General features: G+C 42.3%; 1 protein-coding gene across 1 annotated transcript in view; it reads right to left on the reverse strand.

The window, feature by feature from the left end:
• The window catches only part of TTC29 (tetratricopeptide repeat domain 29), a 197,319-nt gene that overhangs the window by 72,884 nt on the left and 96,451 nt on the right, over nucleotides 1-27,984 (reverse strand). The window contains exons 8-10 of the mRNA XM_090034724.1: nucleotides 24,118-24,209; nucleotides 15,862-15,985; nucleotides 5,925-6,156 (exon numbers count right to left, since the gene is read on the reverse strand). Of these exons, the coding sequence (XP_089890850.1) occupies nucleotides 5,925-6,156; nucleotides 15,862-15,985; nucleotides 24,118-24,209 (448 nt within the window). The remainder of the gene's footprint in view (nucleotides 1-5,924; nucleotides 6,157-15,861; nucleotides 15,986-24,117; nucleotides 24,210-27,984) is intronic.

A 27,984-nucleotide genomic window follows, 5' to 3' on the forward strand; every position in this document is an offset into this window, starting at 1 on the left:
GTCTCAGTCTTTTATTGCCCCAGAGTAGGGGTGCCTATGCTGCAGAACCTGGGGGCAGGTGGCCAACACCCCAGCCTCTCACTGTTCCCCTGCAGGTCTGGGGGGCATGGCGACTGCAGTGGTCAGTGGGCTTGTTGTGTGGTGATGCCAGATGGTGCTCTTCAAGGGTGGGCAGCTTCCCCTCTGGTCGCTGGAGTCCAGGGCCAGTGTCCCCTTGCGGTGCTCTGCCTGGCACTTCTGGGTCCTTGGGCATGTGGCCTCAGGGTAAGTGGTGGGGCTGTGCCCCGGTGGATGGCGGGGGACTTGGGGTGGGGGCTGGGCCAGGGCCAGGGGCCTGCTGCAGGGTGGTGGCTGGCTGCCAGAAGCATTGAGGAGCCAGAAATGGGGGCTGGGCACATGACCTCCAGATCCAGGAGGGTGTCCAGGACCTGACGGTCATCATCTATGGCCTCCACTGCCTGGACCTGGTTGGCCCTTTGATGCCTGAGCAGCTCAATCCATTCCAACTCTAGGTGCTCCCCCTGGGCTCAGTGTTTCTGCTGTGCCTGATCCCATGCACCTTCCCAGGCAGTCTCCTGGGTGATGACCTCCTCCCACCACCTTTGCTTGCAGGTCAGGCTCTCCTCCTGCCAGACCTTTGCCCGCACCTTGCACTCCTTGACCACCTCCACCAGGCACTGGAGAAGGAGGATGCAGTCTCAAGCCCACTGCTGGCGCACCTGGTGCATATGGTGTAGGGCTGTGCGAAGCTTCGGCCGCTGATTCGATTCGGTAGAGATTTGGCCTGATTTGGTGGCTGAATCTCTGAATCTGAATTGAATCAGGAGACCCTTTAATTTCTCTGAATTGAATTGGAACCCTCTGAATTGATTTGGAGAGATTTGATGATTTGGACATAGACATGGTTTTAAATGTTTTTTCTGAATACCTCAAGGTACCAGGTGGCTCATGAATGCTGAGATGCTGGGGTGGATGGAGCATCCCACCGAAGCACAGGAGGGCGGTCCTCAGCATGCTCGGCAGTGGATCCGAAGCACTTCCAGTCCACTTCCAGGTTTGTGCTTCTGTGGGACAATCCATCTGCCCCAGCATCATAGCATTCAAAAGCCACATCTGGTATGTAGAAAAAACAGTTAAAGCTGTGTCTATAGCTGAATCGCTGCTTCTCTGAATCAGCATCGAATCTTCAGATTTGGATTCAGCTGAATCAAATTGGGATGGTGATCCGAATCAATGAATCGAATCACTGTCCCTGATTTGGGACAAATTTGAATCGAATATGGTCCGTTTTGCACACAGCTAATATAGCGGGCTCCCGCACTGGGTGGCAGTGACCTGGAGTCTGCATTCCTACTGGACCTGCAGCTTCTTGCCAGCATCCAGATGTTGGCCCTGCAGAGGCAAAAGACAGAAGCCTTTTGTGAGTTTGCAATATTTCAGAAATGTACCAGGGGTCATGTGCTGCATGGCCTCAGATCACAGTTCGGCCATACATAGGTGCCCAGGGAGCATAGTAAGTTTGGCCAGGCAAGCCTGGGTGCAGGCAGCCACTGGCCGAGCCCCCATCCCTGCATGTTTCCCAGGGGCCCGTGGGCCAATGACCTACTTCCCCTATCCCTATCCAGGGCAGGCCAGGCCAGGCCAGGCCAGGCTCCTGGCAGCACCTGCTGCCATGGCTCCAGACCCCACTCTCCCATCTCTTCCCCTTCAGGCCAGCCACTCTGCTACCCTGCCACCCAGCCCATGGCACCCAGGCTCGGGACGTGCAGGGCTCCCAGACAACTGGGACAAGGGCTGGCTGCACCCTTGTCCACCCCAGTGGGGCCACTCGGAGGAGGTGCCCTGGGGCCAGCTTGGCCCTGCACCACCACTGCATCCCAAGCGTGCCCCTGTTGGATGTGCCCCAGGCAGTGTATGATGAGCTGTTTGTGCAGGGTGAAGGGTACACAACTCACAACACCCTGCTGCTGCTGATCCTGCTAGTGCTCCGGGCACACCTGTGCTCCTGGTTTGGGACCCTAAGCTACCAAAGTGTGGGGGGCAAGCCTGCACTGCCCCAAAATCTCCATCTCTGCCTCAAGGACTACCTATGGCAGTGCTATATATCATTCCCCCTGCTGCTGAGGAGGACATTGCTGCCAGCATTGACATTTTCCTTCAGGTATGAGGAAGCTGTGTGGACAAGGGCTTCTTAATAAAGATTTGAACTGTGTCCTGCCTCTCTGCATGCTGTGGGGGGGAAACATGGGGACAGGGGAGTGCAGGCAGGCTGGGTGGGCAGGGTGGGGCAGGGGCCAGGGCCAAGGCCAGGGGCAGGGCCAAGGAACAGGGGTGGAGCTGGGGCTGGGAGGGCCCTCCCCCCAGTGCAGGACTTACCATGTGGCTGGGGCTGGTGAGGCTGGTGGCTTCAGCGATGGTGTCCAGCTGTGCCCAGTGTCCTCGGCCCACAGTACATGGTACAGGAAGGAGCTGGTGCTGCTGACAGATGGCGGTGTCATAGCTGGCTACTCCTCATGTCAGGGTCTGGGGCTGTGGAGCTGTCAAGGAAGCTGTTGGCCAGGGCTCCCCAAGCTGCTAGTGCATGCAGCAGCCGGGGAGGTGGGCAGAGTGGGGTGCTGAATGCCCAGCCTTGGTGTAAACTGCAGGGTTGTAGTTTGGGTCCCAGGGCGCCAACATCCTGGTCAACTCCTGCATAAGAGCATGGGCTTACAGGCATGACTGGACCAATGACTGGCCAGCCATGACCACCCACTGTGCCCACAAGGTCTTGATCTTTATGTGGCACTCCTGCACCAACTGGGAGTGCCCTTGCTCCTGTATGCCTGCCCCACACACACTGCCTCTGCACCTCCGCATCATCCCAGAGTGCCATGAGGTCTCCAATATCCTCCTAGCTCCAGCTGGGGCCCTGAGTGGGAAGGCTCAGTCATGTGCAAGTGGGTGGGGCTGGGCCTGGATGGGAAATGTGGGGAGGACATGTTGGTGGTGCACCCCAGGCCAGCTCTCTGGGCCCCCATGCAGCTGTCTCTGTGTGGCCAGCTCTGGACAGAGGCCAGCAGTGCTCAGTACAGGGGCTGGGAGCTGCACAGCAGAGGCAATGTGCCACAGCACCTGCAAGCACAGGAGACACTGCTGGGGGTGAGCAGTAGCAGGGAGTAGGTGCTGGCTCTGGTGCCAGAGACAGCCAGCCAGAAGCCTTGGGGAGATCTTAGAGCTGGGCAGGGGGTACAGCAGGCTACAGCCCTTTACAACACTCACCTATGGAGAAGCAGCATCTTTGGCTAGGATACAACACAGGCAAAGGCTGCCCATGTCCTTTCTTAGAGGGCACACAGGGTCTGCACTGCTCCTGTGCAGGAAGTAGGCTTATACAGGCTCCTGTGTTGTGTGCCCCAGGATACAAAATAGCACAAATACCACAAAGGCAGCCCAGACTTGTGACAGGAGAGGCTCCCAGCAAGCTGGCTTCCTAGTAGCAGGGCAGACCTGGCACTAAACTTAGTGGCAGTTCACATCTACACATGCGTTACTGTGCTTTAACTAATCGTGACTAATTTTGATATCTCCATTTGCAGTTATCAAATTTAGTCATGATTAGGCTAGTTTACTGCACAGTAAGGATGTGTACATGTAGATGTATACCTGAACTGCGCAGTAAACTAGACTAACGCACATTGATGTGTCTCGTGTAGATGCACCCAATGTGCAGCATTGTAATTGTCAGAAATCTTTAGGAAAGGAATTGAAACTAAAATAGAAAGCATTATTATGTCATATAGTGTGCCCAAATCTTGAACACCATCTACATGTGGGTTTAAGGGCAATTAAATTTAATGTGCATTAAGCTAATGACCATTAAGCAATTTTTGGCTGGTGTCTATACTTGCTGGGACTTGGCACTAAAGTAGTGCCAAGTCCCTGCAGCCCTGCCATGTGCCCCTAGTGGCTGGGCAGACCCGGCACTAAAGTTAATGCTGGGTTGTGTCTACATGTGCATTACTGCGCTTTAACTACTCATGCCTAAATTTGATACAAGACAGAACAGAGAAGGAGAACTACCATCCTCTGAGTTTTTACTAGACAAGATGGAAATATCTGTTCCCAGGGATCCATGGACAGAGGAGCTAGGAGAAGCATTTTAGATGATTCCTGCTCATAAGTTTCTGTCCTATACATTCCAGGTTCTGAAGAGTGACAACATGATTTTTCCATCAGGAATATTTTAATTCGTTATTTCTTTCATTCTCTTGGAAAATGATTTATAGACTGCACATCTCTCTCTATATGCTCCTCTTCTACATACAAATGAGAACTAGTATAACAGGCTTGAAGAGACATTGCTTCCTGGCAGGAGCAGTAATTTCTAAAGCCTGGAGACAAGTTTTCAGAGATTATCATTGTAGGTAGAAGAAAGGAAATGCTATGAAAAGCACAACTAAAGCTAAACTAACACTAAACCCTGACTGATAAATACCTATCAGTTTATAAAACAATGGGTAAACAGCACAAGTAGGGAAGAGGGTGGGGTACTGCAAGTTCTGATGTTTAGCCACAGGCAAAGAGAACAACCAAGGAGAACATGGCACTACCCTACCCTTTAGGTCCTTGATCAGATGCATGAAGAAACTCAAGGGGCATATGTGGCCCCTATAAGTATTGCTGGATGAGCAATTCTGAACATCAGTGCACTGGACGGGTGTGCTTTAAAAATGAAATATATACAGACAAACTGCCATGTTCATCTTAATCAAATGTATATCTCTGAAACCTCATCGAAGTTTGTTAACTTTTAAAAAATTCTGGCCATTTGAGCAGAAATGTAGTAAACATGCTTGCCCCACAGTTTTCACTTGAAATTTTATACTGTCTCAGTAAAAAAAACCCTCAGCTATTCCTGACTCAGCTGTCAAAATCTTCAGCAATAAAACTACTAATCAAGTATTTTTAAATGAAAATTACAACTGAAGCTACATAGAAATCTTCTAATTCCATGAAACAGAAAAGGTAAACAAACGTGGAAAATATGGGAAAAATGCCTTTAAAAGAGAAACTGATTTAATTTGGGCACAGTCTTTTACAAATAATACCTTTGCAGAGCCAAACATCTACTGTACCATTATAAACTGCTCTAGCAGTCACTTCTTCCCAGGTTATTTTCCAAGTATAAGGGTCTATAAATGATATTCTTTAATGAGAACAGGAATATCCTCAGTACAAGACAGTAACATAGCACCAGTGCTTAAAAGGTAGATAATGAGGTTTTAAAAAAAACATCTTTTTATTAGGAAAAATAAAAACCAAAGAGAAAGTAAAACCAAAGAAAATTAATTAAGGAAGGAAAGGTCCATCTTCCTTCACCCACATTTCCGATATTTGATACAAGAAATTACACAAAGGAAGTAAGGGAAAACTTTTTTTATGTTTCTTTGGCTAAAAAGTATAATTCTTGTGGACAAGAGACATCAAAAATATGCTTGAATGTGCAGGGAACATACTCAGCATTCGGGAAAAATGGGAAAATAATTCTTCTTATTAACAACAGAGAATTTATTTTTATCCTGGTCCTATTAGAACAGACTAAAAGCGAACATTGATTTGAAAGTTCATTTGGTCATCATTTGATTAAACTGATTCATCACTTGTTTGCCTCTAATTGTGATGATCTGAGAACTGAGCATTGAGAATGTTAGAGTTGGCATCTAAAATAGATTACTGCTATCTGTTTTCTTTTCTATATTGTATTTAAGCCTATTTAATTCGATCTTTAAAATAAGTGCACACAGAAGTGAATCTAACCTCCGTCCAATACAAGGGTAATCCAATAGGATTAAACTCAGCAAATAATTTAATAAAACTCTACAAGAAAAATGACTTAACCATTAAAGACAATGCAGCACTAATGCGTTTCATAACCAATGTCTTACCGACTGTAAAAGGGTCAGTGCACATGTCACTTCTGTTCTCCTTCCATGCCAGCAGGTACTCAATGCTGACGGGATCTGCAGTTTCTGTATAGCTGTTAACTGCCACCATCATGTTATGAGCTTTTGCAATGCCATAATAAACCTTTGTTTCATCCACCAAGGGCAAGTTAGTTAGAGTGTTTGCTGCCTCAAAAGCCTGACTGAAATATTCACAGGCCTTGTTATAGTTTCCCTAATAAAGAAAAGAAAAGGGAAAAAGGCTTTAATTTTTCAAATAGCAATTTTTCATATGTTATTTTTTATTTTTTTTATTTTTCCAGCCACAAGGATCCAGCCCACAGAGTGACTCAGAACATATTCTCGGGCCAGTCACTTCACTTTTCTGCTTCAGTTTCCTAAACTGTAAAATGGAGATAATGTTACCTACTTGTCTGTCTCTCAGGGTATTTATTAGTCCCAGTTTTCATACCTTTTTGAAAACATGAAGCACTATATAAATACTATGTATTATTACAATTTCTGTTAAGTCATGAAATAGTTTTGAGTAAGGAAGGACTGTAAAACCAGAACAGTGAGACTAAACTAAACCAAAAAAAGCTAGTCACCACTCCTTTCCCCCACCCCACCACAGTCAAAATTATAGAAATCAGAATCTTTCATACTTTAGAAAATAGTTGATTTTGTCTGGCTTAAATTAATAAATAATGAAGGAGAAAAAAACAGATTATAAAATAACTTACAAAGAAGTATAGATTAATGAGTAGAGTTTAGGAGGGTATTCAAGCAACAGATATTAGGAAAATGGAAGCCCAATTATAGCCAACAAAAAGGAGCACATCTACAGCAGGCAAATATGTAAAGAAGTCTAAAATGGTAAGGATGGAACGTGAAGCTACAAAAAAATTAAGGGTGAACATAAAGACCCATTTTTAAATATATCAGTACAGGATGCTTCTAAGAGAATCCACTGATCTCCAAATCATGAGAGTTCAATTTAATAGTAAATAGGGGATCAGTTAAATAAAATAAGGACATAGGTTAGAAGAATAACTTTTTTGCATATATTTTCATCATAAAACATGTGAAGGCAAGGCCAATTTTTAGCTTAATCATTTCTGGTAAAAAAGTACAAAAATACTATAAGAATTGGAAGATTCAAAGAACAGATGCTGGAACAAACCGATAATTTAAAAAGTAATATATCGTAAGACCTAGATGTTATATAAAGGTGTTCTAAAGAAACCTGAAAATGAAGTGGCTTAATTGCTAGAAAATACATATAATCTAATTAAAATGAGACACTGTAATAAAAACCTAGAAGGTCTCAAAGAATGGACCTATATTAAAAAAGGTAGGTGCTACCTGGTCCTGCATAAGCATCAGTGGTGTTTAACATGTTTTTTTTAATTCTCTAAAAAAGAGTAAGCTTTGGGTGGCAAATTTGCAGAGGATAAAAAGTTCTTTCAAGAGGAGGAATGATGGTTAGGAAATTCAAATGGACATAACTGTGTGAGGATAATGGCAACTTAGCAGCAAATTAAACTCAATATTGAAAAAGGATAAATAGTGCATTTTGGAAGATATTATTTGAACTACTTAAAACTTTTATTGGGTTCTAAATTAACTACATCAGCTCAGGAAAGAGATCTAACATAAATATGGGCAGCTCAGTGAGGGCATCTGCTAAATATGCAGCAGCCTTAAAAAATGTAAAATTTTAAGAGAAAATATTAAGAAACATCAAAAATGGGATGGAGAATGATATAGAAGTAATGTTAATCTATGAGTGGAATGACTTTATTTGAGACACTGTGTTACAATCTGGGTCACCCATCTCAAAAAAAGATGTGTCAGAAACAGAAAAGATGCACGATGATGACAATGAATAGGGATATGAAGACAATCTTCCATAAAGCAGAGTGGGAGTGTCTACACATGAATTTAAGCAGGCTTAAATTTAATGTGCATTAAACTAATGCGCATAAAGTGGTTTTTGGCAGATGTCTACATGTGGTGGGACTTGGGACTATAGTCCCAGGTCAGTGCAGCCCTGCCATGTACCCCTGTGGCCACTGGGGGGAGCTCTGGCTTCTGGACACATAGCTGCCAGCATTTGGCAGCCATGTTGAAGCCAGACCCAGCTGCCAGCACTCGGCAGCCATCTTAAAAGTACACTCTCTGCACTGTAACCTCTCAGATGATACTTCCTATGTAAGAGCAGCAGCATGGCAGAGACACAGGCAGCACATGTCTGCCCTGCTCTTGCTGCAGCTGCACTTCCCAGCCCTGCCTGTCCCAGCTCCTGGCCCTGGTACCCTAGGACAGGGTCCCCCACTCCTCAGGGCTGCCACAGCTGTCCTGCTCACTCACTGCTGTTCTGCATTCCTGCCGCTTGGCCACCTACCACTGCCTGACTCACTCACCCACCTACTGGATGGCTGGTACATGGCCTTCCAGGGCCCCTGCTGCCATGGAACTGCTCTCACCAGCCCCAGCAACCATGGGCTCCAGGGCACCACTGCTGGAACCACCATTGCCCTCCTGTTCCACCAGCCCCACCACCTCTGGGCCCACTGTGCCAGCCAGCACTGGTGGCAGTGCATTGTGCCGCAGGAATGGGACAACAACCAGTAGGTTGACATATTCCAGATGACCCAGGTCACCTTTAAAGACCTGCTGTGCCAGCTCTGATCCCACCTGGAGTGCCAGAAAATAGAGAAGTGCCCAGCCATCCCTGCCAACACCCACCTGCCCTGCTCCCCACACCCCGGTTCCCCTTTGTCACCCCCGCAGTACCATTCCAGGAAATGCACATCCTTGTAATTTAAACTTTTATTCCCTGCACCTCCCCACCCCCTTCCTCTCACTTCTCCCCTCAACCAACAGAACCCCCTCCCTCCACAATACACAGAGCCCCTCCACCACCCTTCCCACCCACCAACAATAAAAAACCCTCCTTACAAACTGAAAACTACATATAGCAGTCTCAGTCTTTGTCTGAATCCTGGAGGGGGAGGGAGAGTGTGGGGTGGGGGCACCCAAAGTGTAGAGTCTGGTGACAGTGGCCAGAACCCTGGCCAGGGACAGTTCCCCTGCAAGTCTGTGGGTCACAGCAAATGCCAGGGGCTCCTATGGGTGGGATGCAGTGGAGGCCCTCCTCTGGGGCCCACGTGGGGGCCTGCTGCAGAGTGGTGGGTGGGCCAGTTGCTGCTGGAGCTGCTCCACACAGCACTGCTCCAGGGCCTCCAGCTGGGCCCAGTGCCTGCTTCACCTGGTCCTGTGCTTCCTCCTGGGTGGTCTTCTGGGAGATGTGCTCATACTACCAGGATAGCTCCCATACCTCCTGCACCTGCTGCCGCACTGCTTGCATGCCCCCCAGCCCTGGTTGCTATCCTCAGGCCAGCAGGCTGCTGAGTGCTGGCTGCAGACAGCCTGTCTCCCCTACCCGCTTCCCAGGGTGGGCCAGGCCAGGTTCCCAGTAGCACCTGCTGCTGCAGCTCCAGACTCCAGCATGGGGGGAAGCCCAGGCTGCCCTGCATCCTCCACCACCACTTGGAGGGCTAAGTGTCACAGCGCTACACATCCCTGCCCCCTGCTCCTGAGGAGGACATCTCCGCTGGCATTGATGCCTTCCTTGGCATGTGAGAGGCCTGTGCCTTCTCAGCTTCAGGGACATGGGCTGCTAAATACTTTTCTGAACTGTGTCCTGGGTCTATGTGTGCCTATAACTTTCTACATAAATTGTTGCATTATCCTCTGAAGAAGCTAGTACTGACCACCAGCAGAGAAAGGATATTTAACTAGATGGACCATAGAGATGGTACAGTATTGTAATTTCTATGCTCCTATTATTAACATCGTTGAAGGGTTACCTATGGGTTAGCAGGCTGGCTCTATCCCTCTAATCTGTGTAGCATTCTGTAGCCCTGGCACATGGTTCCCGGACTACAATACCTTTTCAGAGCTGTCAGCTGGTTGGAACCTTTTCTCTTGACTAGTCCCCCCACTAGAGATTTCAATGCCTCTATGAGAGTGAAGCCTGGGAAGACTGTGGAAGACAGGTGGATGGTAACTTGAGTACCTGAGATGGTCCCTTTCTGAGATCAAGAAGAGGTATAAATTAAGAAACAGGGGAAAGAAGTTGGGAATGTGTGCAAACTGTTATACCTAGATTTTAATATGAAGGAAGAACAAGATCGCAACAATAGGTATAGGAACATTAGATGGTAGAAGGATGGACAACAACGAGAAAATATGTTCATGAGATGAGGTAGTGGCATAATTAGTGAAAGGACCCTATCTAATCTGGCTAGGAAATTAGAAGAGGTCAATAAGAAATAACTGAGACGTGGATATTAAAGTAAGAAGCCTGTGCCACAAAATAGACAAACTAGAACCACCTGCCTATGACATGAAACCAGATTCTATAAGGATAAAAAATATGGTGGGCAGAAGCTGAGGAATTAAGGAAATCAGGCAGTAAAGTCAAGAGCATGAAAGAACGCAAAGCCTTGAATATGGAGGAGGCCTGGACTATCTTCACGTTAAAGGTATATTTGGAATTTTCACCTCAAGCAAAAGGGGGGAAAAAGAAGATTGTAGGGAAGGGCTCCAGACCTTATCTGGTGAGTTACTTTCTCAAAGGGGATATTGGAAATAAGTGTCAAGTGGATAAGGGATCAAAGTGTTGGGAAAAGTGGGAATGACTGAAGTCAAGTTCAGTTAGAACTTCTAAGGGAAACTACAAATAGTAAAAGCTTTTTTGCCGTACAAATAAAAAAGAGAACGTAGAAAGACGTGGACCTGAAGAAGAGGTTGATATTAAAGATAATGTATGGTTGATTCAAAAACTAAATGGATACTTTACTTAAGTTTTCAGTTAAGATGGTGGGGATTAAGATGGTGGGGACAGAGGTAGGATGGAATGAAAATGACAGTATGTCAAAGGAAATTACCCCATCTGAGATGAAGCAAATTTAGAGAACTTAATGTGCTCAAATTGTGGGAACTGGATAGTTCCCATCCCAGAATTCTGAAAAAAAACTGGCACATTAAATTACAGGTCTGGTAGTAAGGATTTGAAATAAACCTACCAAGTTTGGGGTCATATTGTATAACTGGAGCTAATATAGTACTTACACTTTAAAAGGGAAAAACATGATCTAGAAAACTACAGGCCAGTTAATTTGTCCTCAATGGCATATAAAGCTTTAGAACAAAAATCCTAAATACTTTTAATATCAAAGTTGATAAATTTATGATTGAGATTATATGATATGGTTGCCTGTGACAGCAGAGACAGCACATCTCTTCTAGTCCTATGTCCTGTTTTCCCATGTTTTGAAGGCTTTTTGGTGGGAAGGAGCCAGGGGTCAGAATATATTTCATGCGTACAGAAATCCATGAGCCTTACTGGTGAGGCATATACAAAGGAAAATCTATTCCTGAAACAGAATATGAAACTTAATGGGATAAAATATAAAGAAGCACCAGTCACTTAGTACCTCCCCTGCCAAACAAAGTAGGCTCCTTTTAAGCTTGTGTAGCCTGGACTACATCTAAAAACAGAAAGTTCTTTTAATTTAAGTCAGATATATTTTCCTCAAAACATCTCTTTCAATTTATTGAATCAACAGAAAAAATGAAATGCTCTTAAATTTATGTTAAAAGTTGACCCAAAAATAAGAGTAAACTACAACATAAAACAAAAACCTATTTCCAAATAGAGAGAAAGAAACTGAATAGTAAAATAGCAATAATCTCAACAAGGAAAGTAGCACATCCCTTGGAAAAGACCTTAATGAAAACAGAATTCTGCAAATTAAGTGATTATATGTTCTCTGGTATTTCTTATAAGACCAGGATTGTGCTGTGGGAAATTTTAACACTGCATTTCAGAAGACAGTTTGAAAGTGCCTCCTCATTTTAAGATACTAACATAAAGATGAAGTTACAGGTTACACTTACACTATACTAAGGGCACTTAAAATGTAAGCATCTACACATTAAAGTTGGTTAACTGATGCTAAATGCCTTCTGTGGGTCTCAGTGTTATGCCACTTTAAGTGAACATTAACTCTCATCTGTGTTACCTGTCTTGCATCAGGGTAACTTCAGTCTGCTCCATGGAGATAAAGCAAGTAATCTGCAGTCCTCCAGGATCCCAGGATGCACCCCTCTCACCCTCCCCTCTTCCCCCACAAGCAGGGACACAGCCCAGGTGACCTGGCTTCTAGCTGTGTCCCTGCTTGCCAGCCCAGTGGCAAGTCACAGCAGCACAGGCAAGAAAAAATATTAATTTTTAACATGTGACTGCTCACAGCACATCATAGGCAATGCTTGGGGGGGGGGGCACAGGGGAACATGTGCCAGCCTTGAGTTTGGCCCTAGCTAGCCAGGGTGTGGGGGACAACAGCTGGTGACCCCCGGGAATGTGGGGGTGCTGAGAGAAGCACCAGCAGAAGTTCTGGGTTTGTCACCGGCACTTCTGGTTTGCCGCTGGCACTTCCACCGGTGGGGATGATTGGCTGCTGTGGGGACTACCCCTCCCTCCCCCAGCGGGCGATCGACTCCTGGTGCCCCCCCAGGATTAGAAGGCACCAGTCACCCATGAAGCACATTCTAACTTTAACACCACTTAACATTCCACAGATTTAGTATTGTCTAAGTGTAATGTGTAACCTCACCCCAAAACACGGAACTCTCATTACCTGAGTTGTTAATTTTCAGTGGAGATGTTACTCAGCAGCTCCGCACTGGTGCCCTAGTTGCCCTATCTTAGTCATCCTACTGTTCATTAATGTGGCAACTAAGGAATGTCTTTAATAATACTGAAAACAAAGTTTTAAATGATTGATTTATTGACAATTTATTCATGGTGAAAATGCTACTCCGCCTTTTTCAGCTTGTGCATAAGCAAGACTTGTACATTTTTTATTACTTATTACTGTATATTCTTATATACAATATGCACTTTCCCCCAAAATTCAGCTGCTAGAAATTAAGGTGTGCAGAAAAAATGTATATGTGAAGAAATACGGTAATAAGCAGTTTCTGCTTCTATCTGGGAAACTGAAAATAATACTATATTTGTTGCTCCTCAGGTTACTGTCTGTGATAATATGCTTCTCTCCCTGCTGCCTCCACAATCAGAGGCTTTTGTTGTAGAAGCTGTTACTTAGTTACTTACTGCTACTTACCAGCATTTTAAGGAGACAAAATTTTTTCTTCATTTTGCATTTAAAAAAATTAGGGTTCATAGCTTATTTGGGAGAGTATTATATGAAAATGAGGGCAATTCCACATGATTTAATGTAACATTGCAACTTTAAAAGAGCTGGCTTCAAAATTGATACTTTTGTCCTTTGAGTGATATTTTATATATCTGCTTGATTAATTCAGCACTGTGGCACAAGGTGGGCAGATCTCCTACCCATGAAAGGGCAGTGGCATTGGTAGCCACACAGGTACAACTGACACATATACAGAGTTTAGATTCTATTTCCACCTGTGTAATAGGGGTGTGTGAAGCAGGCCCTATTTGATTCTGATTCGGCCCAAATCAGGGACTGTGATTCGATTAGTTGATTCAGCTCACTGCCCCGATTCGATTTGGCTGAATCTGAAGATTTGATTCTGATTCAGAATCAGTGATTCAGACATAGATACAGCTTTCAAAGTGTTTTCTACATACGTCAAGGTACTAGGCATGGCTTGTGATCGCTGCAATGCTGGGGCACATGAAGCATCCTACAGAAGCATGGGGGGGCCCTCCACATGCTCAGCAGTGAACCTGGAAGTGGACCAGAAGTACTTCTGGTTCACTTCCAGGTCCCCAGGGAGCATGCTGGGGTGCCCCCAACACCCTCCCAGTTCATCAGCTGGCCTCAGGGAGACCCTGGGTTCCTCCCCCCAGACCCAGGAGGCACTAGTCACAAAGCCATGCGGACACAGGGACCCCCCAGCATGCTCCTCAGTGGACCCAGAAGTCGACCAGAAGTGCAAGTGTGCTGGAGAGCCCCCTGTGCTTCTGTGGGACACTCCATGTGCCCCAGCATCACAGCACTCATAAGCTCTTGCTACCTAGAGGCATGTAGAAAAAATATTTAAAGCTGTCCCTATGTCTGAATCTCCAAATCTTTCCGAATTGATTCGGAGGGCTTCGATTCGATTCAGAGAGGTTAAAGGCTCCTCTGATTTGGTTTGGATTTGGAGGGTCAGTCACCGAATTGGGCTGAATCTATGCTGAATTGAATCAGGGACCGAAGGTTTGTACAGCCCTACTGTGTAAGCCTTATGAGCATGCTTAGAAGGTCCACTATTGCTGTGAAGACTCTGAGGTGACAAAAAGATTTGGCTAGGCATGTGCCATCATGTAAGTCCTAAAACTTTAGTTGGAAAAAAATCCCCACAACTATCAACTGCTTGGATGAGAAAGAAGGCCCTTCTACCTTTTAGCTTAATAGACCAGTAGTTAGGGCACTTGCCCAGGAAGTGAGAGCCCTTAGTTCTGGGCCCATCCTTCTCTAGAAGGGGTTTCAATCTGCATCTCTCAATTCCCACCTAAGTGCTTTAACCTGCAAGTCATGGACTAGGTGTTGCCTGGAGTACCCTCCAACCTTGTTGGCTCACTGGGCAGCTGGGAAAATATGTGAGCCTGGGGAGAAGAATAAGCCAGAGGGAGTATGTGACTCAGAGATGCTAAAAGCACAGTAGACTAATTCTACTGCGCATTAGTGTGTCACAGTGAGACTGCTAATGCACAGTAGACTTATTCTCCTGTGCATTAGTATCACTTAAAAGACGTGTGCTGGTGCTACTATGCACTAGTGCCAATTAAGTTAGTAGTGGTTATTACAGGTACTAAACTTAATGTGCCGTAATTACTGTGCATTAATGCATGTGTAGACATATCCAGTGAGAGGGATAATGCCCAGAAGGGAGGGGGCCCTAGGCACTGGACTCAATTCCTATTGTACACTGCCTTTAATATTAATTGGATAAACTGAGAAACAGCAGTGGGATAGTTTCTGCCACATTGGGTATAGGGCCCAAGGCCAAAATTGAAGACCCTCTCCTTTCCAGGAAACATCCTGTTACTGAATCACACACTCCCTGTGGCTACTCTCCTTCTATGGAGGTGCCACTTAGGTACAGAAGGGTGACGCGGCTCTCTCCTAGAATGTTACTGCCCCCCTTGGAACCCGCACAGGAAAGTCAGTTTAACGATTTGGGCAGAGTTTGAAAGGAGCTGATGCAGGTGGGAGATATATTAAACCTATGCTTTTCCTGAGTACTCTCCAACCCTGGCTTTAGCTTTGTTCTCTCTTTCTGGGTTGCACAGGCTAAACTGAGGTCACAAAATGGAGTGCAGGGGATATATAGAGAATACTTTCACTGCTGATTTATTCTCTCTGACAAACTGACTTCTTACTGGAAGCCACTTCCTACAACTTTGATGAACAGAAGCCATGGAGTATATGAGGCTTAAAAGCTTATGATTGCCACAAAATAAGTATGCCATTTTTTTTGTCAATTTGTTAATTTTCAAAAAGCAGTAGCTACAACTTACAACCTACATGTATTTGTAGTTTAATTATTAATTCATCTAGATGGGTCCAAGCTACAAATCTGCATCTAGGTTTTTGACAACAGTAGAAATTTGTGATGGTCTTGATTTGACTCTTAATAGAGTTACGTGCTATGTGTGAAATTTGGTTCTAGATTTAGGAATTCATTTTAATCTTGCCCTCAAAGTTGTCATATTTTCAGATTTGGAGTTTCAATTCATAGCCCTTCTTTGGCAATGAAAAGAAACTCCTATATAAACCAAAATATATATGAATCATCAAACTGACAGGACATTCTGATATAAGTACTATGTCTTGACTCTGAAGTAAAACCAGCTGTTTGGCATCATCATTATAACTATACTCACTTTTTCATTGTAGATATCTCCAAGGAATACACATGCATCCACAAGCCTGCAGCTTAGATGAGCACTCTTGGCAACCTTCACAAACTCTTCCAAGTACTTAATAGCCTCAGTCACTTTTCCCTGGCTAAAACAAATTACAATTCTAATTAAACTTTTATTGAGATGGTTTCTTTACATACAGCAACAGACTACAGTTGAGCATCTATCCCTGTGTCTCATGTGAGTCTTATTTTGCAATGGTCCATAGAAATGAATTTACTAATTTGCTTTGGGATGAAATTTGAAATCCAATTCTGTTTTCATCTGCATAGATGTTGCTTCTCTTATACTTAGTGACCACTAAGGGAAAAATTAGGCCCTTTGGCTTTGCCATAAATTTGTAGAATACTGTATTATTTTTCAGTACCAAAAGTGAAAAAGAGATGATTACTTCACATGGGTTTTCTAAGATTCCCTCACTCTTAAAGTGATGTTTTATTTAATCAGTACTTGATCGCACATTTTTGTACACAAGCTAGACCCAAACCTAGCAACCAATTCAGGGCAGGGGATGATGTTTGCTCTTACGTTTTTCTGTTCCTGTCCTTAATGAGAATCACTTTCTACATTAGAATCCTTTCCTGTCTTGAATATCAGCCGCAATATAATGGCGGTAACTCTAAAGTTGTGTATGCTGATAACCTCCCTTAGAATGTAATGCTGTACTTCGGCTGGGTAGACCACAGGCTGCAGCAGTCATATAGCCTACTCTGTAAACTGTGGCTTGCAGGTCTCACCTAGAAATCCCAATGAGATCTAAACAACCTGAGGTCACTTCTGAATCTAGGTTGAAAAGTGGCTAATGTACTCTGACAATAACATTTGCACATATTTTTTAATAAAACTGGTCATATTAACAATATAGCAGCTCTGCACTATGGTTACAAGATATGAATCAGCTGCTTGGGTTTGCTAGTGAGTGAGGCACTGCACTCTTTTTCTCTTTAAGGCTGTGAGTGTCACTGCAGCTGACCTCAATATTAACCGTGAACCTGTGTCTCTACTGTAGAAGTATGCTAAATGTCAAGCCAATAAGCCAGCCAAAAAAAAAAAGAAAAAAAATGCCAGGCTTAATTTAGAAATGCACAGAAACAGTTTTTATAAGTGAGGAATAACAGTTATTTATTTTCATGCTATTTTAAAACACCTTTAAATTACATTCCACCTGCAAATGACTGACTGAGCCTTATTTAAATTACAGCTTTTAATATAAAACATATTAGAGATACATGTTTCCAGAATTTGGCAGGGCTAAGCCTGCCAGAGTTCCTTAATTGGCTTATGAAAAAAAAGAGTATTCAGACTAGACAAGCTGCTGCCACTGAGCAGGAAAAACAGTGAAGTCTCAGTGCAAATCTACAGTATTGTGGTGACCACGTATCTATGTTTGGAGTTAGCTGCATTCTTCCAGTAGGCTGCCAAAAAACCCCAAAATTGACACAGTGTTTAAAGTGTCCAAAGCTGTCACAGACACATATTTTTAAATGACTGCTATTCTACTTATTAACATTAGTTATTTAAATAGCACAAGATCTGAAATATATTGATTGCACTGTTAGCAACTGCCAAATATCAAAGGGCTTCTAAATTTTAGAATCAGAAGACAATTTTTGGAAATCTATCTTTCTTCCAAAAGGGAGAAAAATCAAATATTTCCCCACAGAAGCATAGAACATGATTTATATAAGTTAAAATACAAGGTTAAAGTGTTAGACAAATATTAATTCCAGTTTTTCTAGTTTTCTATATGCAGTGCACAGGTGCAACTTGAACAGCATATTATATGGTATAATCATTAAATCCATTCAACCAGACCTTAGAGAGTTAAAAACATATATTCTGTGGAAAAGGACTCCTCGGTCCAAAGAATGAGAATGAAACAGTGCAGAATATTTGTGTATCAAGGTGATTCCAGTTTCCAACTGGGAAAACAGGACTGTTAACACCCACATCCCTTGACAACTGTCCAATTATGTATATCACACTTGGCCTACTGTTTGCAGTAGAAGTAATCAATAAAGGATGTGGTTGAGTGAACATAGATTTTGGTTGAACCAATGCATGAAAACTTAATCATTTACTCAGAGTGGAGAAATCAAATAGAGCAGAGATGAAACAGCCACTAAGGGGTTTGTTGATTGTGCCACCAAGTTTGTGGGCTGGAGGCTGAAAGTAATAAGGCAAATGGAATCAGTGACAGGAGAAAATGTAAAAAGGTTTTCTTAATTTCATGAATTAATAGAAATGTTTTGATGTATTTTTTGGTCATTTTTGGATATATTACATCAAAGACCTTATGTACCATTTATAGAAATTATGGAAATTACTAGGGCATATCATCTCTCTCAAGCAAACAGAAATTAATTTGATTTATAACAAAAAGATACTTCTTACAGTTTGATATTTATATATACCAATCAGCAAAGAGTTCTGCTATGAGATGGTAGCATGGTCTTCCAAAGAAAATCATGGAAATACTGTATCTTGAGACATTTACAGTAGCACAGACAAAGTACTGAAACATATTCTATAGGGAACAATAGACAAGGAAGCACACTCAACTTTGGGTTCAAGAAGCCTTCTGTGGCACAGAACATTTAAAATGAGATGACCTAGTCTATGCTGCATGAGGTATAAACACATTTGAGGAAACAATCTGAGTTTGAAGTCTGGAGATTACCATGGGTAATTGACTGGTCAAGCCTTCACTGCCTCATCCAACATATTCTGAGTGGGTCATTCAGACAGGGATGTTTGCCACAGGCCAGAACAATGTGCATTCCAAACTGTGAGAGAGGGAACAGGGACTGATGTTTATCAAATGTCTGTTTTAACATTGGGAAAAGGATTATTTTATACTTGTCTTCCATTTCCTCTGATCCTCACAGTACTTACTGGACCAAGGTGATCTTATTTATGAACAGATCTACTTATTAGAGCTTTTGGCTTTCCCTCTGAATAAACCTCTCTCAAACCTCTGAACACTTGACAATGCAGCTATTAGATTTCTAAGATCAAGTTGTCTTGTATTCATCTGTTTGACTCTAGAAAGCTGTCCACTTGGAGAGGGGGTTACGTGGCAAAATGCAACTGGTATAAAGACTCATTTAAGAAAGAGACCACAATCTATTTCCATGTTCATTTCCAGTTATCTTAAAATTTCTCTAGTTTCTGATGGGACAAGGATTTCTTAGGATGATCCATCTGGGATTCTTCTTATCCTTGGGATTTTAATATGTTGCTAACCACATTTATAGAAGGGTCCTCTGAAGCTAATGGGACCTCATGGTCTGTACCTCCCTTATGTATTTTTTCTTAGTGACCATTACTTTTTGAGGTAATATTCTCAGAAGGTTGCAGAACTGCAAGGACTGATAAGCAAGAGTGGTGTGTGAAGTGTGCTGTATTTGATTCAGATTCAAATTTAGCCTGATTTCGGGGACAGTGATTTGATTAGTTTATTTGGATTACTGCCCCAATTCAATTAGGCTGAATCTGAAGATTCAATGCTGATTCAGAGAATCAGGGATTCAGCCATAGACATAGCTTTAAATGTTTTTTCTACATAGCTCAAGGTACCAGGTGCGTCTCATGAATGCTGAGATGGTGGAGCAGATGGAGTGGTCCATAGGAACGTGGGTGGGCCCCCCCGGCATGCTGCCAGGGGACCCTGGCTTTCTCCCCAGACCCAGGAGGCACTAGTCATGGAACTGAGGGGGGGGGGGGGGGTCCCTCATGCGCTCTGTGGAGGAACCAGAAGTAGACCAGAAGTGCTTATGATGGAGCTCCTGTGGGACGTTCCATCCGCCCCACCATCTCAGCATTCACGAGCCACCTGGTGCCTTGAGGTATGTAGCAAAAACATTTAAAGCTATGTCTATGTCTGAATCATCAAATCTCTCCGAATCTCTCCAGATCAATTTGGAGGGTTCTGATTCAACTTGGAGAGATTAAAGGGTCTCTTGATTCAATTTTGATTTGGAGATTCGGCCACTTAATCAGACTGAATCTTCTTTGAACTGAACCAGTGACCAAAGCTTTGCACAACCCTAATAAGCAGTACTCCTTACACTATATTTCACACAGAAAGTGATGCATGGACTTTCCCAAAATTTTTTATCAAAAGTACATTAGCTTTTTACCTTAGTCTACAGCCCAATGGTTCTCAACCTTTCTTGATTCAGGACACGCCTCAGGAAATGCCTGCTCTTAGACGTCAATCATTTTTTTACTACCAGAAAAATAATACAGCAATTTTTTTTGCAAAGAACTCACAAGACCTCAGCAGATTGGAATGTTTTTGACACTATGACTTCTTATTTGAAATCTCTAAGTTGATCCTGTGATTTTTTGTACAACTAACAACTAACAAAGTTAATATTGTGTGGCACACTTAAAAGGATATCATGGCACTCCAGCATTCCACACTACCCTACTGGAGAATCATTGCTACCATCATTATCTAATTCTGGCAAACTTCATAAGCATAGAAGGTAGATATATATCACATGTAATGGAGGGGCCTTTCATGTCTTACTTAGACCTAAATTGTTTAGAAAGGCAGACTGCCAGAGACTTTGGGTAAAAATCTAACAGAATAAGCACCTTGGTTCATCATACAGTCTTGTATGTGGCTAAGGTAATTTATCCAATCGTGTTTAAACTACGTGGAGTTCCTATCTGCTATACGTCCTTTGGGTGCAATAAACAAAGGATTTAGCAGGCTCAACAGCATAAATTAACATCAATAGCAAACATAAAATCTGTGGAGCTGTTACCTATAGTTCAGTTGACACTTTGATGAATCACTAATTTCTCAACAGTGCATTAAGAGCAGGTGTTGGTTTGTGAACAATAACAGTAGCCATGTACACGGGTTACATTTCTACCAGAAGAGTTGCAGCTTTCCCAGTAGAAACTACAAGCATACAAGTTTTCATTCAATTTCTCTGGGCAGAAACGTCCCCCCTCTTGGAGAAAGATCTTCCATGTCTCAACCTGGAAGATCACTTTTGCAAGAGAAACTCTCTCACAAGAATCAACACTTGTATGCTCCCAGTATTTCACTGACATATCTGCCAGTGGTTGCATTTCTATTACTATTAGCAGGACTTCTCAGGGTTTTTCCTCCCTCCCTGACCAACTCTTCGCATATACCTTAGGGACACATCCAGATGAGCACAGCTGTGTGGTATGTAGAGCTGCAGACATGTCTGCAGCATTACACACTGCACATTCTGGTGGCCTCCACATTGTAAGGTAGCAGCACAGAGTGGGGGGGTTTGATCCCAGGAGATCCTAGGGTCACAAAAAGCCCATGCAAAAAAACCCAGAGCAGTGCACACAGGGGCAGTGAGTGCAGCCCCAAACCAGAACCTAGCCAGCCAAAGCCATACTTCAGCTGCTGCCCAGGTTCCAAGTGGCAGATCATCACTCCTGCAGCCCAGGAGGATCCCAGCACCCCAGGTAAGGCTGATGGGCCAGCCCAGGGGTGGCCCCACCCTCCCCTACCCCACTTGGGGTAACCTGCTACACACCAGAGGGTGCATGCCATGGGTGTTCTCCAAGGAAACAAATGTTCATGCTGACATGGACACAGCCTAGGAGGCTAGTAGACAAGGTAAAGGGTTAAAAGTTTCAAATGTGCTCTAAGACTCAGATCCACAAAGGTGTTAGGCAGCTCACTAGTGTTAACTTTCAAGGAAATGTAGGATAAGACAATATAATTTAGGTTCTTAAAGTGGGACATAAGTAGAATTTAGAAGCCTATGTCCCAAACTGCAACCTTAAATATCCTTCTAAGGTGCTCCCTAAATCTAGAGACATCTAAAGTCTGTAGCACACCAGGTTTTGTCATGAAAGTTCCCTAGGTACTTAAAGTTCTACTTCAGGGTATGACCAGTAATGTTTTGAGAGGACTGAGTAGCTCACTGTATATCTGAAAGCAGAGTCCTGTCAGGATCCATAAACTTGGCATATCTCCAGTGTAGCCTGAGAGGTTTGACTTGGTAGACATTTTCTGAGCATACCTGTTGGATTGGGGTTGGATTGAGCCACTTCAAAGCACAGTCTTTCCCTTCCTTGTTAATGCAGTTGTGTGATGTTTAGAGTACCCAACTTACACATGGGGAAATTGGTTTAAATTCCTACCTCTGCCTGAGGAGAGTCAAGCCTACAGCTCCCCTGTACTTACTACTAGATTACCCACCGTATTTAGGATAGGTGGTGGTGGTGATGTTGGCACCTCTTTCATTTCCTCCTGCTCCTCCTTGATGAAAAGACTTAAAAATCCATGGTGTCAAAAAGAAGAAGAGGGAGAGAGAATATTTCTATGCCTAGTAGTTAGGACAATTATTGGAGTCCTGCATTTTAGTCCTTAATCCAAGGACTTTTTTATGCATTCTACATTAAACAGTCACTGGATAAAATACTGAAATAGACTGGAACATAGGACTTCCCATCACCAACTGAGTGCCCTAGCCATGTCACTACAGAGTCATGTTCTCTCTCTCACCCTCTTCCCCTCCTTCCTATTCATGTTTCATTTTTCTGCAAAATAGAACAGCTTTACAAGGAAGGGATGAGATTCACTCCCTCATCAAACCTAGAATAGTCTATTGCTAAGTATGTAGAGAAGTTTCCTTGGAGGTGATTTCTCTTTGTTTTCAAAGAAAAGAAGGACCCTCTGCTTTCATTAAAAAAACCCTTTACAGTACCTACTTTCAGGAGATGGTTTTGGACTGTGTCCCCCAAGTGGAGAGACTGCCTGAAGACAGGGGCAGGATTTTTGGCACAACCCTGCTCTGAACATTTCCTCTTGGCTAGCTGAAGCCATGCCCTAGTGTGTGCTGTTTTTGTGGATCCTGAGGTGCCTAACTTTCATCATACATTGCACATGGAGTCTACACATGCATCTCAGGGCTATGGATTCCATTATGGAAGTCAGGGTTGTTGGTTGTATCGGTGTTGGTCTAAGGACATAGGCAGACAAGATTCTTTGGGTAGATGTGATATATTTTATAAGATCAACTAAATAGTTGGAAAAATTGTTCTTTGCAAGCTTTCGGGCACAAACACTTAAAAACGTAACTTACACACTTAAAACCAAAATCTTGCCTGAAGAAGGGTATTTGTGCCCAAAAGCTTTCAAAGAACAATTCTTCCTACTATTTGGTTGGTCTAATAAGAGATATTACTTCTACCGAAAGAACCTTGTCTGCATTATGGCAGTCAGGCACCTAAACAGTAAGTGCCACAATGCCCAGTGTCACAACGCCAAATTCTTTTGTGAATTTGTACTTACATCACTTAAAAATACTTTTGAAAAAAATGTACCATGTGTCACTAAAAAAAATAGAGCAGCTGCTTGACTTTGTTCCCTGAATACTTTCAGAATGGGAAAGAAAATGTAAGCTTTGTCTGACCAGCCTCTCTTCTCCACTCCCACCTGCTGCAGTTCCTTCTCTCCTTTATAAATGTTAATTTTATAAAGAGGAAGAGTCTCTAAACATTTTGCCATTCTACATTATGAATCATATATGCTCATCATTACAGGATGAGTCAAGGATAAGCCATAAACCTTAACACTGAAGTTCCTTTTATTGATCATATGTTAATTGCCCTGGATTTTATTGTATCAATGATTTTTTGTAAAAAGCTCAGTTCTGATTTCAAAGTAATTATTTTGCATAAGCTTTTTAAGATTCAAATTCCTAACTGAAACAATACAGCAAGACTAGAACCATATTTGTAACAAATATTTTATCATTATGTGCTCAAAACACAAAGGTCTCCATGGAGAAAGGGATGTAGAACATTCAATGGAAACTTCCCTTACAAAAAGTTCTAGAAAGGTTACACCGAGGCACTTAGTGAAGCATACTGTATTTTTTTAGGCTTTCTGCTTTTTAACCTATAAAATATGCTGAGATTTCTATCTTTCAGCAAGGCCTTTTCTAAACTTTTCAAAAATAAAAGCTCCACAAAAATAACAACAGAGAGATCATGGTTTAAAGGTAAAGAAAAGCTTTGATCATACACTTTTAAAAAACTGGGCTGGTTTAAAATAACTTACAATGAAAGGGTCACTTACTGTAGGAAGGGCACTGCTTAAAATTTAAGCAGTCAGTAATGGGAAGCGACAGACCTCTAACAATTTAAGTCTTTCACAGTTGAATGAGTCTGTACTGACAGCAAGACAAGGATGTGCTAACTTACCTTACCAGGACCTTGGCTATAGCTTGATATGCTCTACCTAGGCCATCCATATCACACAGTGCTGTGGAAATTTCTATGTAGGTGTTCAGATTCTGTGAGGACAGGAAAGGAAACAAACAAACAAACATAGCATCAGACATTTCTGCTTTTGATTTAGAGTCAGTCTGTCCACAAAAGATGCAAAAGTAATGCTATTTTCATATGATTATATGGCATTTTTATTATCTATAACAAGAATAGTTTTTCTATAACCACTTTTGTCTGATACAGTATTTCACTTATACACACACACACCAATTACAAATAATTAGCACAGTGATACCCAATATATTTAAATCTTCATATTTTGGCATTACAGAAAAAAAACCCCCAAATAGTACATGATCCACAACATACTTTCCTTATTTATAATTTAATAGATTTTAAGGGATTTACATATTTTATAGAAATTTGTGAGTTGATCTCTGAAGACTGCATTCTCCAAATACACTTATGGTATATTTTAGCACCATACACTTTTATGTACATTCTTTATCTTTAAACCTGCCACTATAAGAACTCTTTTGATACAACTCTTAATGCATAAATGAAACTGAATAACTGGTAGATTAAAAATTTAAATTTAAGCTTACTATTAAAAAGATTATTGTAAATCATCTCACTATCTGCACTCCTAATTATTCCTGCACACAAGCAATTTGTTAATACTTGTTTGGAATATACTCCATTAATATGACCTCTTTTACAATCAAAGGATTACAGCTGCCACAGAAAAACATATGATCTTAATTTAATTTAACACTGGCATCACCTGTATTGCATAATTTCCCTTTTCATCCATATATTTTTCCAATGGGGATGAGGAAAGAATGCATATAAAATGAAATCCCTTTCCTTCCTCCCTCCTTCTTTGTTCCTTGACCCAACCTATTACACACATGAGAAAACAGGAAATCTCTGAAGACTATCTATGGAAATCCTTTTTGCACATTTCCAAGAAAGGATTAGTGAATGTCATTTACCAGATTTCAAGGGGGATGGGAAGTGTCTCAAGACCCACAACAGTACCCTCTCCAACCCATAGTACCTGGACCTGGCAGTTTATGTTATGGCAGAGAATAGGGCACTTTCATTAAGAGCTGAATTCTTTTTATGTGGTAAAGTATCTGGTTCAAAGAGGAATTTTTGTGCGCTGAGCATACAGTACTTTTATTACCACTTCCCCCATTCAAATTTCTCAATGTCTACTATGCATGCATTGGCATGCAAATGGGTAGGAGCATCACTGCTCTGTGAACATTTTTCCTGTTTGGGGTCCTTCAAGCTATGCAGGCACTGAAAAGCAACATTTATTAATGTGCATTGTGCCTCACTGACAATTTCAACATTCAGCGATATTGCTTCCTGTGTTTTGAAGGTAATTGTAGAGTGAAGATATTGATGCAAGTGAGATGACATGAAAAAGAAAATGAGAGACACTGGTGATAAGGCCTAATAGCATCATCCTGGAACTCTCGCTTGGTTGAACCCACTGTGAGATTAGAGTTTTCAGGACCTTCATGGCCTACTGTTCTGAGCTCCCTGTCACTACCACCCAATAGAGGATTTTATACAGATGGCATGGCTGATCCACCCATCTAGATATACTGTGAAATAAATGTTGAGAGACTTAGTCCCTCCAGGAAATAAAAAGAAAAAAGGGATCCCTGCTGACTTCCCTTGAAAGTCAGTCCCCTGCTATCATCACTCCATGATGGGGTTATTGCATGAGAGACAGCTGCTGGGCATAGCCACTGGGCATTCCATATCACAGTAAGAAAAGCACAGCCTGTCTAAATCCTGCATATCTCCGAATGAGCTAGCAGTAGTCTGAGCAGATGGCAATGGGTAATAAAGTTCATGGGATGAGTGGGTGGTTAGTAATGTGGGGCGTAGAGTGGGGAAAGGTAGAGGAGAGTTGTATTAGATTAAAGTCAGTCAGAAGGCAGGGTAGATATGCACCTTTATAGACTAACTAAATAACATATCTATTACTGAGAGAGAGAGCACGGGCAAGTGCATGCATACAAGAACAAGTACAAGCTTTCATGAACCCAAGTTCACTTCAGAGTGAATGTGAACATGGCAAGGAGTTAGAACATGGCAAGGAGTTACTGAAGAGCTAGTAATGTAGGATGGTGCATAAAAGTATGTTAGAGCTGAGTGGAGAGGCTGATGATGAGTCAATGCAACAGATAAAGGATGTAGGTTGAGTCAGAAGGCCACGTCTAACATAAGCAGAGGATGAGAAATGTCTGAGAAAGAGCTGGGGGAGCAAGTAAGTTTTACAACTGTGGGCAGGTATGAAGAAGCATCAAACACCAGAAAAGGAGCCGAGGTGGACCACGGTGAGGGGACCTATGTTCTTTCTATCTTTGGAGGTTTATTCCTTCTGTTCATATATACTGGAGTTTAAACTGCCCTTCTCATGGAAGCTGCTCCATTCTGATAGTAGCATACTTTGTAGAAAGCAGGACTTATATGCCATTTTTTCCAATCTGTGCTAAGGACATGGTTGTCTAGAGTAAAGGGGCTTCTGTGATGATGGTAAGGCAGTCATGGAACAGATAAGTAATTAGGGCTGAAGGGCCACATAGTCTGTGCGTGTTTAGGTACATTTACTGCAAGATAGAAACACCATAGAATTTAGCATCTGTATCATAAATAGGAAGAAGGAAGAAATGAATCTTACTATATTACTTTTGTGGAAGTCTCTTTCTGGTAACATATGCAATGCAACCTGTTGAACGTAACTTGTGGTACTTTCCTTTACTTGAGGTAAAAGTAAATACATTCTTCTGATTATATTATATATCATGATAATATAATGATTATATATACATAATGATATATGTATTATATATACATAATGATATGGATGATATACAAGATTATCCATACTGCTAATATACAATAACATGATTTTTTTTTTGCATACCTGCATGAATATGACTGATGAATTTCCTGGTGAATAATCAAAAGAATGAAAGGCAGGATTTTGTGAGTTTAGGAGCTACTGGAGGCGTTTTAACGTATGTTTTAAAAAAATTGCTCTGCATACAAAGGTCTGAGAAAAGCAGACTGCTGAAATGCATTAACTGGATATTTCTAGATCCATCATCTCTACATTTTCAGGTAAAGGTTGATATTTCTGAACTTCTGAAATCTAGTGGAATGAGTTCATACTCAGTGTACACTCAAATTGATTGTATTACTGTACAGTTCTTGAAATAAGAATATAGAGCTATATTCTATTTATTTTGCACTTTCTACAAAGGAAGTATAAAGTATACCTACAAGAAGGAAAAAAAAGAGTTGTGGCACTGATTTTATCAAAAATCTCTTCTTATCCTATGACAGCAATAAAGTTTCAACTTCCTACCAACTGACTTAAAAGCATTAATGTTATATGCTAATAAAGCAGGCTCAAATAAAACATATTTCTTTTCTTGACAAAGATTTTTTCTTGCTTCCTGGGATGTGGCAGGAAAATCTCATTGTAGATCAGAGCAGGGAGTTGTAATATTATGTGTCCTGCACACATGGACTGAAGCTAATAGTGACCTATCAGCACCACAGAGGAGTAAAAATGCAGACATCTTGACTATGACAGAAAGACCTCAGGATACAGGGTGAGTTGCCCTGATGTAGGCATCTTCAGAGCAATACAGAGAGGCAGCTTGGAACTGCATTTTCCACAGTGTTAATGTTTTTTAAAAGTCAGACTCCAGGATGCAGAGGGAAAAGGGACTGGAATTTGACCCCACATAGTGTAAAAGAACAGTGTCATACAATAGGTGAGGGAAATTTCGTATTCCTACCTTCCTT

This window comes from Crocodylus siamensis, chromosome 2, assembly GCF_052110815.1.
Source record: "Crocodylus siamensis isolate JL-2025a chromosome 2, ASM5211081v1, whole genome shotgun sequence".
NCBI lineage: Eukaryota > Metazoa > Chordata > Crocodylia > Crocodylidae > Crocodylus > Crocodylus siamensis.